The following is a 12,074-nucleotide window of genomic DNA, read 5'->3' as shown; positions in this document are numbered from 1 at the left end:
TTCTGGAAGAAAATTTTCCTAACATCCTGAAAAGTGAAAAGATAAGCATTCAAGAAGCTCAACGAACCCCAGGATGTATAGACCCTAAAAGACAATCACCAAAACATATAATAATCAAGCTCTCCAAAATCAAAGATAAGGACAGGATCTTGAAAGCCACTAAGGGAAAGAGAAGTGTAACATACAAAGGCAAGCAAATCAGATTAAGCTCAGATTTCTCAACAGAAACCTTGCAGGCAAGAAGGCAATGGGGAGACATATATAAAACCCTGGAAATAAAAAACTGCCACCCAAGAATCCTCTACCCAGCAAAGCTGTCAATCAAATATGATGGTATATTCAAAACATTCCAAGATAAACAGAAGCTAAGGGATTTTGCCAAAGCCAACTCTGCTATGAAAAACATCCTAAAGGAAGTTCTGTGGACTGAGAACCAAGAACAGACAACAACTACAGAATGACATACATGGCAGTCTAGACAGGTCTGGTGGAAGGAGATCAGGACAAGACTCTCATGATTCAATAGTGACTAATTGCTATCATGACTAATTGCAATTGTTGCAACTATAAAAGTAGAAGCTTTGTAACAAAAAGGGGTGAGTGGTGGATCTTACAGTCCTGGAGTGGAGGACCCTGAGACCATCAAGGGAGAAGAGCAGGAGCAGAGTGTGGGACCCTACCCAGAGAAGCGATGACACCAGAGGTGGAGGCAGAGATGATGTCATGGAGAGACGGAGCAGCTGAGGACTCTAGACTCATGGAGGGACAGGGAATGTGTGCCGGCAGCCAGGGCACAGGCTTGCAGGACGTGTCCTTTGGCTGTTTGAATGATTGTATATTCCTGAGTGTTTTGGTGCACATCCAAAGAAAAAACCAGGGAATAGAAGCAAATACTGCTGAATGATGAAGCATGCAGAGGATTGTAATCATTGCAATGAAACAAATAGGATAGGATGAGTGTAAAAGTGATGTTCCCCCATGTGAACATGTAAATTATCACTCAATTCACAATAAAAACTTTAAAAAATTTTTAGAAATTTATTTTTACATAGTATTTCTCTATTGCTTAAAAAATTCAGCTTAATCCTTATTGTTGGTGTTAAGTGCCAGCGAGTTGGTTCTGACTCACAGCAACCTTGTATAAGGTTTCTGAGGAGCGGCTGGTGGGTCTGAACTGCAAACCTCATTGTTTGCAGTCAAGGGCTTACCCTACATCACCAAATCAGGACTCCATACTATCAACCTGATTATTGTAACTGCCTATTTTCTTACACTTTAGTTCTAGTACTTTCTCTATATACTAATTGCTTGTTATTGGTAAGAGTCATCAAGTAGGTTCCAACTCACAGTGACCCTGTGTAAGGTTTCCTAGACTGTACATCTTTGTATGAGCAGAAAGCCTCATCTTTCTCCTATGGAGTAGCTGGTGGACTCAAACCACCAAACTTATGGTTCGAGTCCATTTCTTATCCTACAGAGCCACAGCACTCCAAATACTGCTTATATTTCCAGAAAATCACATATATAACAAACACAATTTAGGAAGAAATTACAAATGCAATGGATCTGTTGTTGTTAAGTGCTATCGAGTCGGGTTTCTAAGGAATGGTTGGTTTGAACCGACCTTGTGATTCACGCCAACATTGCAGTCCAGTGCTTTATCCCACTGTGCCACACCAGGACTCCCAAATGTGGTGGACAATGGACAACAATTAAGCAAAAAGCTAAAGGACCTGGGTCTGATCTTCATTCTATTAATGATTCTATAGCATAGTGGTTACAAATCAGGCTGCCAATCTCACAGTCAGCAGTTCGAAACTACCAGCTGTTCCACGGGAGAAAGATGAGGCTTTCTGCTCCTGTAAAGATTTACAGCCTCGGAAACTTTGTACAGGGTCGCTATGAGTCGGAACCAACTCCACGGCACATCACAACAACAAGTCTTGGATAAGGAGTCCTGGTGTGGTGCCATGGGTTAATATGCCAAACAGCAAAGCCATTTGAACTGCAAGGTTGGCAGTTCAAGATCACCAGCGGCTCCTTGGAAACCCTATATAGGGTCACTATGGGTTGGAACTGACCTGATGGCACTTAACAACAACAGCAACAACAATGGTCTTGGATAAAGCAAAAGTAATTAAACTATTTGTTTTTAAAGTCTTCCTGGAACTAAAGTACATTTGATGGTTACTGTGAATCCAGCATTGTAGCAGGCATCAGGAAAGCAGAGAAGAGTTCAGTCAAGTTACATATTTCAATTACCTACTTTGTGGAATCCTGGTGTGGCACTGTTAGTTAATGTGCTGAACTGCAAAGCTGTTTTCAAGCAAGGTCAATGGTTCAAGCTCACCAGCTGCTCCTCGGAAACCTTATACAGGGTTGCTATGGGTTGGAACCAACTCGATGGCACTGAACAGGAACAATAACACTTTGTTCTAGGCATTGTCTGGGCACTTTCAAATACAATAACACAATGAAGCCTCATTTTTACACATGAAGACACTGGTACTCAAGGAAGTTAAGATGTTTCCAAGATGATACAACCAATAAATGTTAGACCAGGAATCTGACATAAGACTCCTTGACCCACATTTAGTGCCTTAGCAAATATTCCAGAGTCATTTCACTCAAAGAGCTTTTACAAAACATTTAGACACTCCACAGACATGCAGAAAAGTTTATGGCAGTATAAGCAACATAGTAATTCATTAACTATTTCAGCAAAAGAGAAGGTCTTCATAAGTAAGAGGTGTTATTTGAGTTTGCCGAGGAGCCCCAGTGGCACAACAGTTAAGCACTTGGCCGTTAGCCAAAAAGTTGGCAGTTCTTGCCCATCCAGGGAGATAGACCTGGTGCTCTGCTTCCATAAAGATTACAACATAAGAAACCCTGTGTGACCGTTCTCTTCTATCACATGGAGTCAGTGTGCTACAAAATCAATAGGACAACACCTAACAACAACAACAACCTGAGTTTGCCAGATGGGTAGGGAAGAAAGGTGAGCAAAAGCAGCTACGTCACAACTTTCTCCAGACTCATCAATTACAGTAAATTGCCCCTCATCTTCTGCAGAGGAGTGAGGGGAGAGTGAAAGAGCCAGGCATTTTACATAGTAAATCTCTCTAGAGATGGAAAAAATAAATTGGACAACTACTGCCACTAAGGATTTTTTTTTTTTTTTTAAGGGCATATTAGTCTTTCAAATTGAGAGATGCTATGCCAGTCAATATTCTTATCAACGGAGAAAAGAGTGAAGTTGTCAAGGTGTTCATTCTTCTTGGATCAACTATCAACACTCATGGAATCAGCAGTCAAGAAATCAAACGACATATTGCATTGGGAAAATCTGCTGCACAAGAACTTTTGAAAATGTTGAAGAGCAAATATGTCAGCTTCAGGACTAAGATGCGCCTTACCCAAGCCATGGTAATTTCAATAATTTCATATGCATGAGAAAGCTGGACAGTGAATAAGGAAGATCATAGACGAATTGATACATTTGAGTTATGATGTTGGAGGAGAATATTGAAAGTGCCATGGGCTGCCAAAAGAACCAATAGATCCATTTTGGAGGAAGTACAGCCATAGTGCTCCTTGGAAGCCAAGATGGCCAAATTTCATCTCTCATACTTTGGACATATTGTCAGGAGGGACCAGTTGCTGGAGAGGGATATCATGTTTGGTAGGGTGGAGGGTCAGAGAAAAAGAGGAAGACCCTCAACGAAATGGATTGGCCACGTGGCAGCATCAATGGACTCAAGCATGGCAACAATAGTGAGGCTGGATGAGAATCGGGCGGTATTTCATTCTGCTGTGCATAAGGTCGCTATGAGTCGGTGCTGACTCGATGGCACCTAACAGCAACAACATGCCAGTCCTCAAAGTAAAAGTTTCTAAAGGAATTTTCAAGGGTAAATTTGATCAAATGCTATTTTAGACCTATGAAGTCATCTCAAATTCTTGGGGTTGAGGAATGGGGACCTTCCTTTCATTCACCTCAGAACCCTCCGTAGTACTCTAGACTATGTTGTTACTGATGTTGTTGTGTGCTATCAATTCTGTTCTAACTCACAGCAATCCTGCATAAACTTTCTGAAAGTGAACTGGTGGGTTTAAACTGCTGACCTTGTGGTTAACAGTTCAGTGCTTATCTTACAGCGTTGGCAAACTTGGGCTCTAGGGGTGTATTGATGTTCTTGTTAAGTGCCCTTGAGTCGGTTACAACTCTTAACAACTCTGTTTCCAAGGAGCACCTGATAGGTTTGAACTGCTGACCTTGTGGTTCAAAGTCCAGAGCTGATCCTACAGTACCACACCAGAAGTAGCGGTTTGGGGTTTGGGGAGCTACAAATAAGATAAAAGGCCTAATCTCAGTTTCCAAGTAGACTAGAATGAAATTAACAGTTCATGACAGGATAAACAATATCTGAGAAAATGTTCCCCAAACAATAATTTGTATACAGCATCAGTGTCAAGAGAAATCTTTTTCTTATTCTTTTTATAACATCAATGACTGACATGTATCTAACATGATAGCTAACTGGGCCAACCACTATATTTGACAAAGTATCTACTTGTACAGGAAGAATTCCAGCTCTGCCATGGCTGCACTTCTTAAAACACATGTGCAGGATGATGTAATCTGTTTTAGCTTTCCTCCATGATAGGTCTCCTTAGTATGGTCTTAAACACAATCTACGCACTTCCACAAAATCACACATGAAAATTATGTAAAACCTCTATTTCTCGTCTGAGCATATAAAATTTCAGCCTGTTCTTTATTATATTACAGGGATTCACTGTGAAGAGGACATCAACGAATACTCTTCAAATCCTTGCCAAAATGGTGGTACCTATGAAAACTTGCCTGGAAACTATACTTGCCATGCCCACTTGATAATCATTCTGGCACCTTTTTTGGAAGTGTAGACTGTGCTGATATTCTTCTAGGCTGTACCCATCACCAATGCCTAAATAACGGGACATGCACCCCTGACTTCCAAGATGGCCAGCATGGATTCAGTTGCCTATGTCCATCTGGCCACACTGGGTCACTGTGTGAAACTGGCACCACACTTTCTTTTGAAGGCAATGGCTTCCTGAGGGTCACAAGTCGTTCAGAAACAACCAAGGGCTCAGTTTGTAACACAGCCCTTAAGTTTAAGATTGTTCAAGTAACGGCACTTCTATTTTTCCCAGGAGACAGGGACACAGTTGTAAAGCTTGAGTTGCTAAATGGTCATATTCACGTATTAATTCAAGTCAATAATCAGTCAAAAGTGCTTCTGTATATTTCCCACAATACCAGTGATAGAAAGTGGCATTCTGTGGGGATAACGTTTGCAGAGGCTGTGACTCTTATTTTACTAGACAACTCCTGTGCAGAGAAATGCATCATGAAAGCACCTTCCCCGTTTAAAAGGGATCAACCAATATGCACTTTTCAAAACTCCTTTTTGGGTGGTTTACCAATAGAAAAGACCAGCAATGATGATGTTCTGCTTAATGCCTATCACACACCATCCACACCTTCATTTGTAGGCTGTCTGCAAGACATTAAGTTTGATTTGAATTACATTACCTTGGAGAACATTTCATCCAGCTCATCATTAAGCATCAGCTCATCACTAAACATCAAGGCAGGCTGTGTGAGAAAGGACTGGTGTGAAAGTCAACCTTGTCAAAATAGAGGACAATGCATCAACCTGTAGCTTCGTTACCAGTGTGATTGCCACAGGTCCTACACTGGTCTGAACCATCTAAGAGCTGAGAGAAGACTGGGCTCCCCAGGAGTGCTGTGGCTCAGAGCAGAGCAGCAACCACAAAAACTGCCAGTTTGCTTCTACCATTATGAAACATAATGACCCATCAGGACCCCTACAGCTGGCTTCCCAGTGATGAGACAAAAAGAACAGGGTAGCAATATGCATTAATTAATTTCAAGTGGATCTGTGAGACTCCTGCAGCGGAGTCAAAAATAAGCTGATAGTGCCTATGTAAATGGGCTTTTCATCTTGGCTTTTATAAAGTGATGTTACAATTTTACCATTTGCTGGGTATCAGAGATTTACCATAAATCTTGTTTAAAATGAAATAATCTTTTAGAGAAAAGAAGTTTAGACATGAAACTAGTCAATACCAAAATCCAAGCACAGTGTGTTGGGCATATTAGATTCTCAGTAAATCATCATTTCCTTGTTTTCCTTTCTATGCAATTCAGACTTGTTCCAAAATTATATTTAAGCTAAGTACTGTTTAAAAAATCACCAAGCTTGTTCAAACGTATATTTTTCAGAATAGCATTGGAAAAAACATAGTCTAGGTAAGTGTCTTCACAGGAAAGTAAAGGGAAAGAAAAGAAAAACATGAAAAGTAACAATGAAACTTGGTAGATGCCAGAAAGTAAATTGATCTAATTTCTCAAGGAAACCACTACTTGAAATTTATTTCAAAATCTTTAACTTCCAACATCATTTCAGAGATTGTTGTTGATAGTGATCAATATGTACCTGTTTCTTTTTATGATTATCATGTATTGACAAAGTCTGAGTGGTAATTGCAGCAGACATCTTTGAAGTTCAGCTGTAATTTACCCCACGATTTTAGTTACTTGAAGTAGCACTACATCTGGTAAATAGTCTTCTCTGCTTTATATGAAGTAAAATGAAAACCAGTCTTAGTCTAAACTCTGTTTCTCATGTATGAAATGCTAAAGATTATTAGCAACTATCCAAGGGTTTCCTCCTGACCACAATATTCATTACAAATCATGGACCTGTTCGACAATGAAATATGGCATCTACTGGCTATATGCAATATTTTAAATAGAATGCCAAGTTGTTTCATGACTTTTTTTAAAGGAGAAGAGGGGAAATTATGCTGAGGCAATGTTCACTTTTTGAAGAACAATTTAATTGACCCAAGGCAATATTTTTACTACATATATGAAATAACAAACAGATGCTGGCTCACTTTGACTGGTTTCCAGATGCAGGGACCATGAGGTTAATACTGACCACAGTGGTGCTCACCGTCCTAGTACATAGATTCAAGGGATACCAGTCCAGTGGGTCCTGGTTTCCTTTGGTTTATTTCTTTCAACTTGGAAAAATCATGAACTTTAAAAACCCAAGTCCCTGAATTGTTCACCCCTACCCCTATCCTTCAGTTTATTTATTCCTCACACTATTTGAAATTCTTTATGCCTTATAAAAAGAAAATGCTTGTCTTCAAATGATTACTTTATAGTGAAGAATCTCTATAAAAATCTTTCTTCATGAAATTCCTTGGCATAAATTTAAGGAAAATGATATTTTCCATATCACTTCTTACTCATAAAATTTCAAGATTCTTCATTTGCCTCCATCTTTGAAGAGTATTATACCCACCACAAAAGATAATTCTAAGTCTTCATGAGAACTTGGAGTGTTTCTGGTATTGTACACAATACACATACAGAAGGGAGGACATGTACTCAAAAGCACCAAAGGCAAACTTTGTACAATTCATGATTTGGAGTTTATTGGTTCACAACCTTGCAAAGTACAAGCAGGTTGAATAGATAATTTAGTTAGCTGACTAAACATGAAAAACCTAGAGACTCCCAATGTCTTAAAGATGTTTTTTAAATCATAAAATCTTTCAATATGAAAAATTCTGTGAAGTATTTCTCAGTGCTTAGTTCTCAGAACTTTCTGCAAGTTTATCTGCCTTACTGTGTATAAGAACATGGAGCTTCCTCCATGCTGTTCATAAGAGCGTTCTTCCTTTGGAGAATGATTTGTAAAGGCAATTTGCATCTTTTATCTTTAGCCATATACCTAAAATCTATGAGTCTTATAGGCTTAGCATTACAGTCTCTTAGGTATAGATTACAGAGCCCTGGTGAGAAAATGATTAAGTACTCGACTGGTAGCCAAAAGGTCGACGGTTCAAACTCACAAGCAGCTCTTTGAGAGAAAGATGGAGCAGTATATTACCTTAAAGATTTACAGCCTTGGAAATCCTATGGACACAGTACTACTATGCCCTATATGGCTGCTAGGAGTTGGAATTGACTTGAAGGCAATAGGTCAGGTATAAAAAGAGATTTGTTCCATGACTTAATTTTTACACTGTTGTGCCTGCCCGAGTGTAACGGTTCAAACCTGGTTAAAAGTCTCTAGGAATGGAGACCTTACTCATTCTATCTTGCCAGAAATTTCCAAAGAGTGTTTCCTTAGACTGGATTAAAATATGGTTATCCATAGTTTTTTTAACTAATATAAATCTCACATCTTTTCTAACATGCGAAGCAAATTTGAAATGGAAATTTCACATTTGAAGAAAAGCATTTTGTACCATCCATGTCATCACTTCTACATGATAAAACATCTCCAGATTGTCATAATATTTTCCACATGACATAGCTTTCAGACATTTCATCAGCTGATTTCTTTCTCTGGAATAAATTCACGAATCTGTTTTTCTCCTACTATGTGTGTAGATATGTCCTGACAATACGGAATAACAGATGATCATAACCTGCCTCATTGCACTTAATGTTCTTATATTTTTAAGCCTAAAATGACATTTACTTTTAACCACCTACATCACATGATTGGCTCACTTTGACTCATTTTCACTCATGATGTCACAGACCCCTATTTCTCCCAACTTAAACCACTGAGGCAATTTAAACCTAGGTGACTTTTATTTCTTCTTATAAATGACATCTTGTGATCCTTCAATCTTTAAAACTTGCTGAAGTTATTTTTCATCTTATATATTATCCCTCTTATTGACACATCAATAACAAATATGGGAATCATCCCTTCCATTTCTACAGTCAAGTCATGTGTGGCTTCAGGTCTTTCTAATATCATACAGCAAATCACACACTGTGGCTACTTGCTTATGATTTCTGAAGAATAGGGTTTCCAGAGAGTCAAGCTTCTAACAGAATAATAATAATAAAAGAAGCAGTTTTTGTATCTTGTCTGCCTTTTAATCTGGATTCACAAAGTGATGCTTCAGGCATCTAGGATGACCAGCAGGGACCCCACCACCCCTGACACTGAGTGATTCAGTGCAGATAGCTAAACCTCAGGAGCTTCAAGAGGCAAATTTTCTTATTATTTTATCTCATATGAAAGTGCTGCCATGTATTCAGAGATCTTAACCTCTTCAAAAAGGGTTATTTTATCTAGCAGTACACTTTGAAAGCTACCTGTAGTTGCCTGGAGCAGGTGGTCTCCAAATGCAGATTCAAATTGCAATGTTCCTGTAGGAAATCAAGTCAGAGTTCTGAAAATGTAGCCTTTTATGCAGGAGGTCTTAGAACACAGATGGTTGCCGAAGCAAGTCTCACTATAGTTCAGCTAAACTAAAATATGTCTTACCTTTGCCCAAACTTCAACTGGACCATAAAATGACATTTAACCATGCCCGAGTATGCTGAGAATTTTTTTTTTTTTTTATATTGATTCCTGTTTTGCTTTTGGATTCAGATTGGGATGCAGAAATTTAAGATGACAATATCTTGAAGACAATGCTCTTGTCTAGTTCACTAATGACCTCTAGATTGCAAAATTCAATGACCATTTGACAGTCAGGATTTGAAAGCCCATCAGCAGCAAACGACACAGTTGCACACTCCCGTCTCCTGGAAAACCTTTCTGCAGTAGGTTATGGGACATCACTGTCTCTTGATTCTCCTGCTGGATGCACTTTCTTTATCTCCTTTACCTCCAACTGCCTAGTAGCTGTGAGCTCAGTTCTTGGACGTCTTCTTTTCTCTGTATATATTTATTTCCTTGGTGATTCCATACAGTCTTTTGGCTTTAATTACCACATATACATTGATAAATCCAAAATTATCATTGCAAGCTACAATGTTTATGTATTTCTTCTATGTTCACTTAAGAAGTTCTGGTAGCATACTGGTTATGAATTGGGCTGCTAATTCAACGTCAGCAGTTCAAAACTACCAGCTGTTCCATGGGAGAAAGATGAGGCTTTCTGCTCCCATAAAGATTTACAGCCTTGGAAACCCTATACAGGGTTGCTATGAGTCAGAATTGACTCCACGGCACACCACCACCGCCACCACCATGTTCACTTGACTACTTGACAGTTCCACCTGAATAGCTAAATTAAAAAAAAAAAAAGTTGTTGTTGAGTTGGTCAGAACTCCTGGTAATCCCATGTGTTATAGAGTAGAAATACTCCATAGTATTTTCCTGGCTATGATCTCTACAGAGGCAGATCACCAGACCTTTCTTCCACAGTGCTGCTGGGTGGGCTTGAAAGAACAACTTTAAGGCTACCCATTAATTGCAAACTGCTTGCCTAACCCAGGACCTCCAGGATATCTAATAAGTATCTCAAATTTCACATGTAGCTTGGTTCCCAACTCCCTAATCTGTTCCTTCTTTTTTTCTTTCCCATCTCTGCACATGGAAATCTGATTTCTAGTTTCTTGGACTAAATATCCTGGAGATGCACTTGTTCCAGAAAATCCTTTTAGTTCTACCTTCAAAATATTACCAAATTCTTATCACTTCTTATCAAACCTTCACCATTACCACCATTCCAAGTCACCTATTATTTCTCCCCTAAATTATTGTAATCATATCCATGCTTATTAAGGTCTTTCTTCAATGCCAACTTCTCCATAAGTCTCTCACTTTCTATCCTATTTAAAATTACCACTCCACCCTGGCTCCTGGCTCTCCCTATTCCCTTTCTCTATTTGCCTTATTTTATGCCAAAGCACGTTGCACTATTTAACATATTGTATAGTTTACTTCTTTCTCTTTTACGTGTCTATTGATTTGAATATGAACTTTATGAGGGCAGGATTTTTTGTTTCTTTTTTTCGCTATATCACCAATGCTTTTAATGTCAAGGGTCATTTTTATTCATTTCAAGAATAGTACAGTGATGCTATTGCTACGTTTGTGCAGTACTCCGGCTTCTGACCACAGGAGATGCTGGGTGGGTGCAAAGCTCCACTTTGTCCACTTATTCTTCTCTGTCTTCCATGCCACTGCTTCCAACCAGGGCCACAGAATGAATGAATTTTCCTCTTCCGTTGCCAAACTTAACTTCTTTGCTTCTTATCTTTACTTATGATGTTGCTGTTAAGTGCCATTGAGTTAGTTCTGACTCACAGCAACGTTATAAATGTAGGATTTCTGAGGAGTGGTAAGTAGGTTAGAACCACCAACTTTGCAGTTTAGCAATGCTTATCCTACAGCAGCATACCAGGAATAGTCGTCTCAAAAAAGAATTTACTATCTAATTGTTGATTTCTGTTCTTCACAAAATCAATTAGGTTGATGAAATGTTTGCCTCAGCATGCCTCCAAATAGCAAGGATGACAACTGTCTTAATAGTGTCCTTATGGATGTTTCAGGTAGAGCCTTTATCATACATATTTAGGGAGTCCTGTTGTGGTGCTGTGGCTTAATACACCAGACTGCAAAGCCATTTGAACTGTAAGGTCGGCGGTTCAAGCTCACTGCTACTCCTTGGAAACCCTATACAGGGTCACTATAGGTAGGAACTGACTCAACGGCACATAACAACAACAACAACAACATGTGATACTCCTCCATTAAGCCACAACTTTTCAGGGAGGTGAACAAAAGTTTTCAAATTTACCAATGTGGAGATCTTTGCTATCTGTTCTTTAATAAGTGGACCTCAACTATCAAATCCCTGCAACAAAAGTAAAATGTATAAATACATGAGGCAGGCTTACTCAATAGTATTGAGTTTGGCCTCATTTTTGGAACTTCTGATGTTTCATCCTAAAAATCACTACATATTTTGATGTACCAGAGTAGAAAGAAATCTGTATGGTTATATCATGTCTTTATTCTACTTGTCAGTGTTTCTGAATTTATAGATGTGTTTATACATTTTACTTTTGTATTACAGATTGTAGGGATTTGATAGTTGAGGTCCACTTATTATAGATGGAGTCCTGGTGTGATGCTGTGGGTTAGTGCGCCAGACTGCAAAAGTTCAAGTTCACCAGCTGCTCCTTGGAAACCCTGTTCAGGGTCACTATGGGTCGGAATCAACTC

General features: G+C 39.0%; 1 protein-coding gene across 1 annotated transcript in view; it reads left to right on the top strand.

Moving 5' to 3' along the window:
• CRB1 (crumbs family member 1, photoreceptor morphogenesis associated) overlaps positions 1-12,074 on the top strand; it is a 179,951-nt gene that overhangs the window by 154,913 nt on the left and 12,964 nt on the right. The window contains 2 exon segments of the mRNA XM_006834233.1: positions 4,787-4,882; positions 4,885-5,834. Coding sequence (XP_006834296.1) covers positions 4,787-4,882; positions 4,885-5,834 — 1,046 coding nt within the window.

The sequence above is a fragment of the Chrysochloris asiatica genome, unplaced genomic scaffold, assembly GCF_000296735.1.
Source record: "Chrysochloris asiatica unplaced genomic scaffold, ChrAsi1.0 scaffold00009, whole genome shotgun sequence".
Classification (NCBI taxonomy): domain Eukaryota; kingdom Metazoa; phylum Chordata; class Mammalia; order Afrosoricida; family Chrysochloridae; genus Chrysochloris; species Chrysochloris asiatica.
Note: the sequence above shows the minus strand (reverse complement) of the source record. Positions and strands in the feature narration are given on the sequence as shown.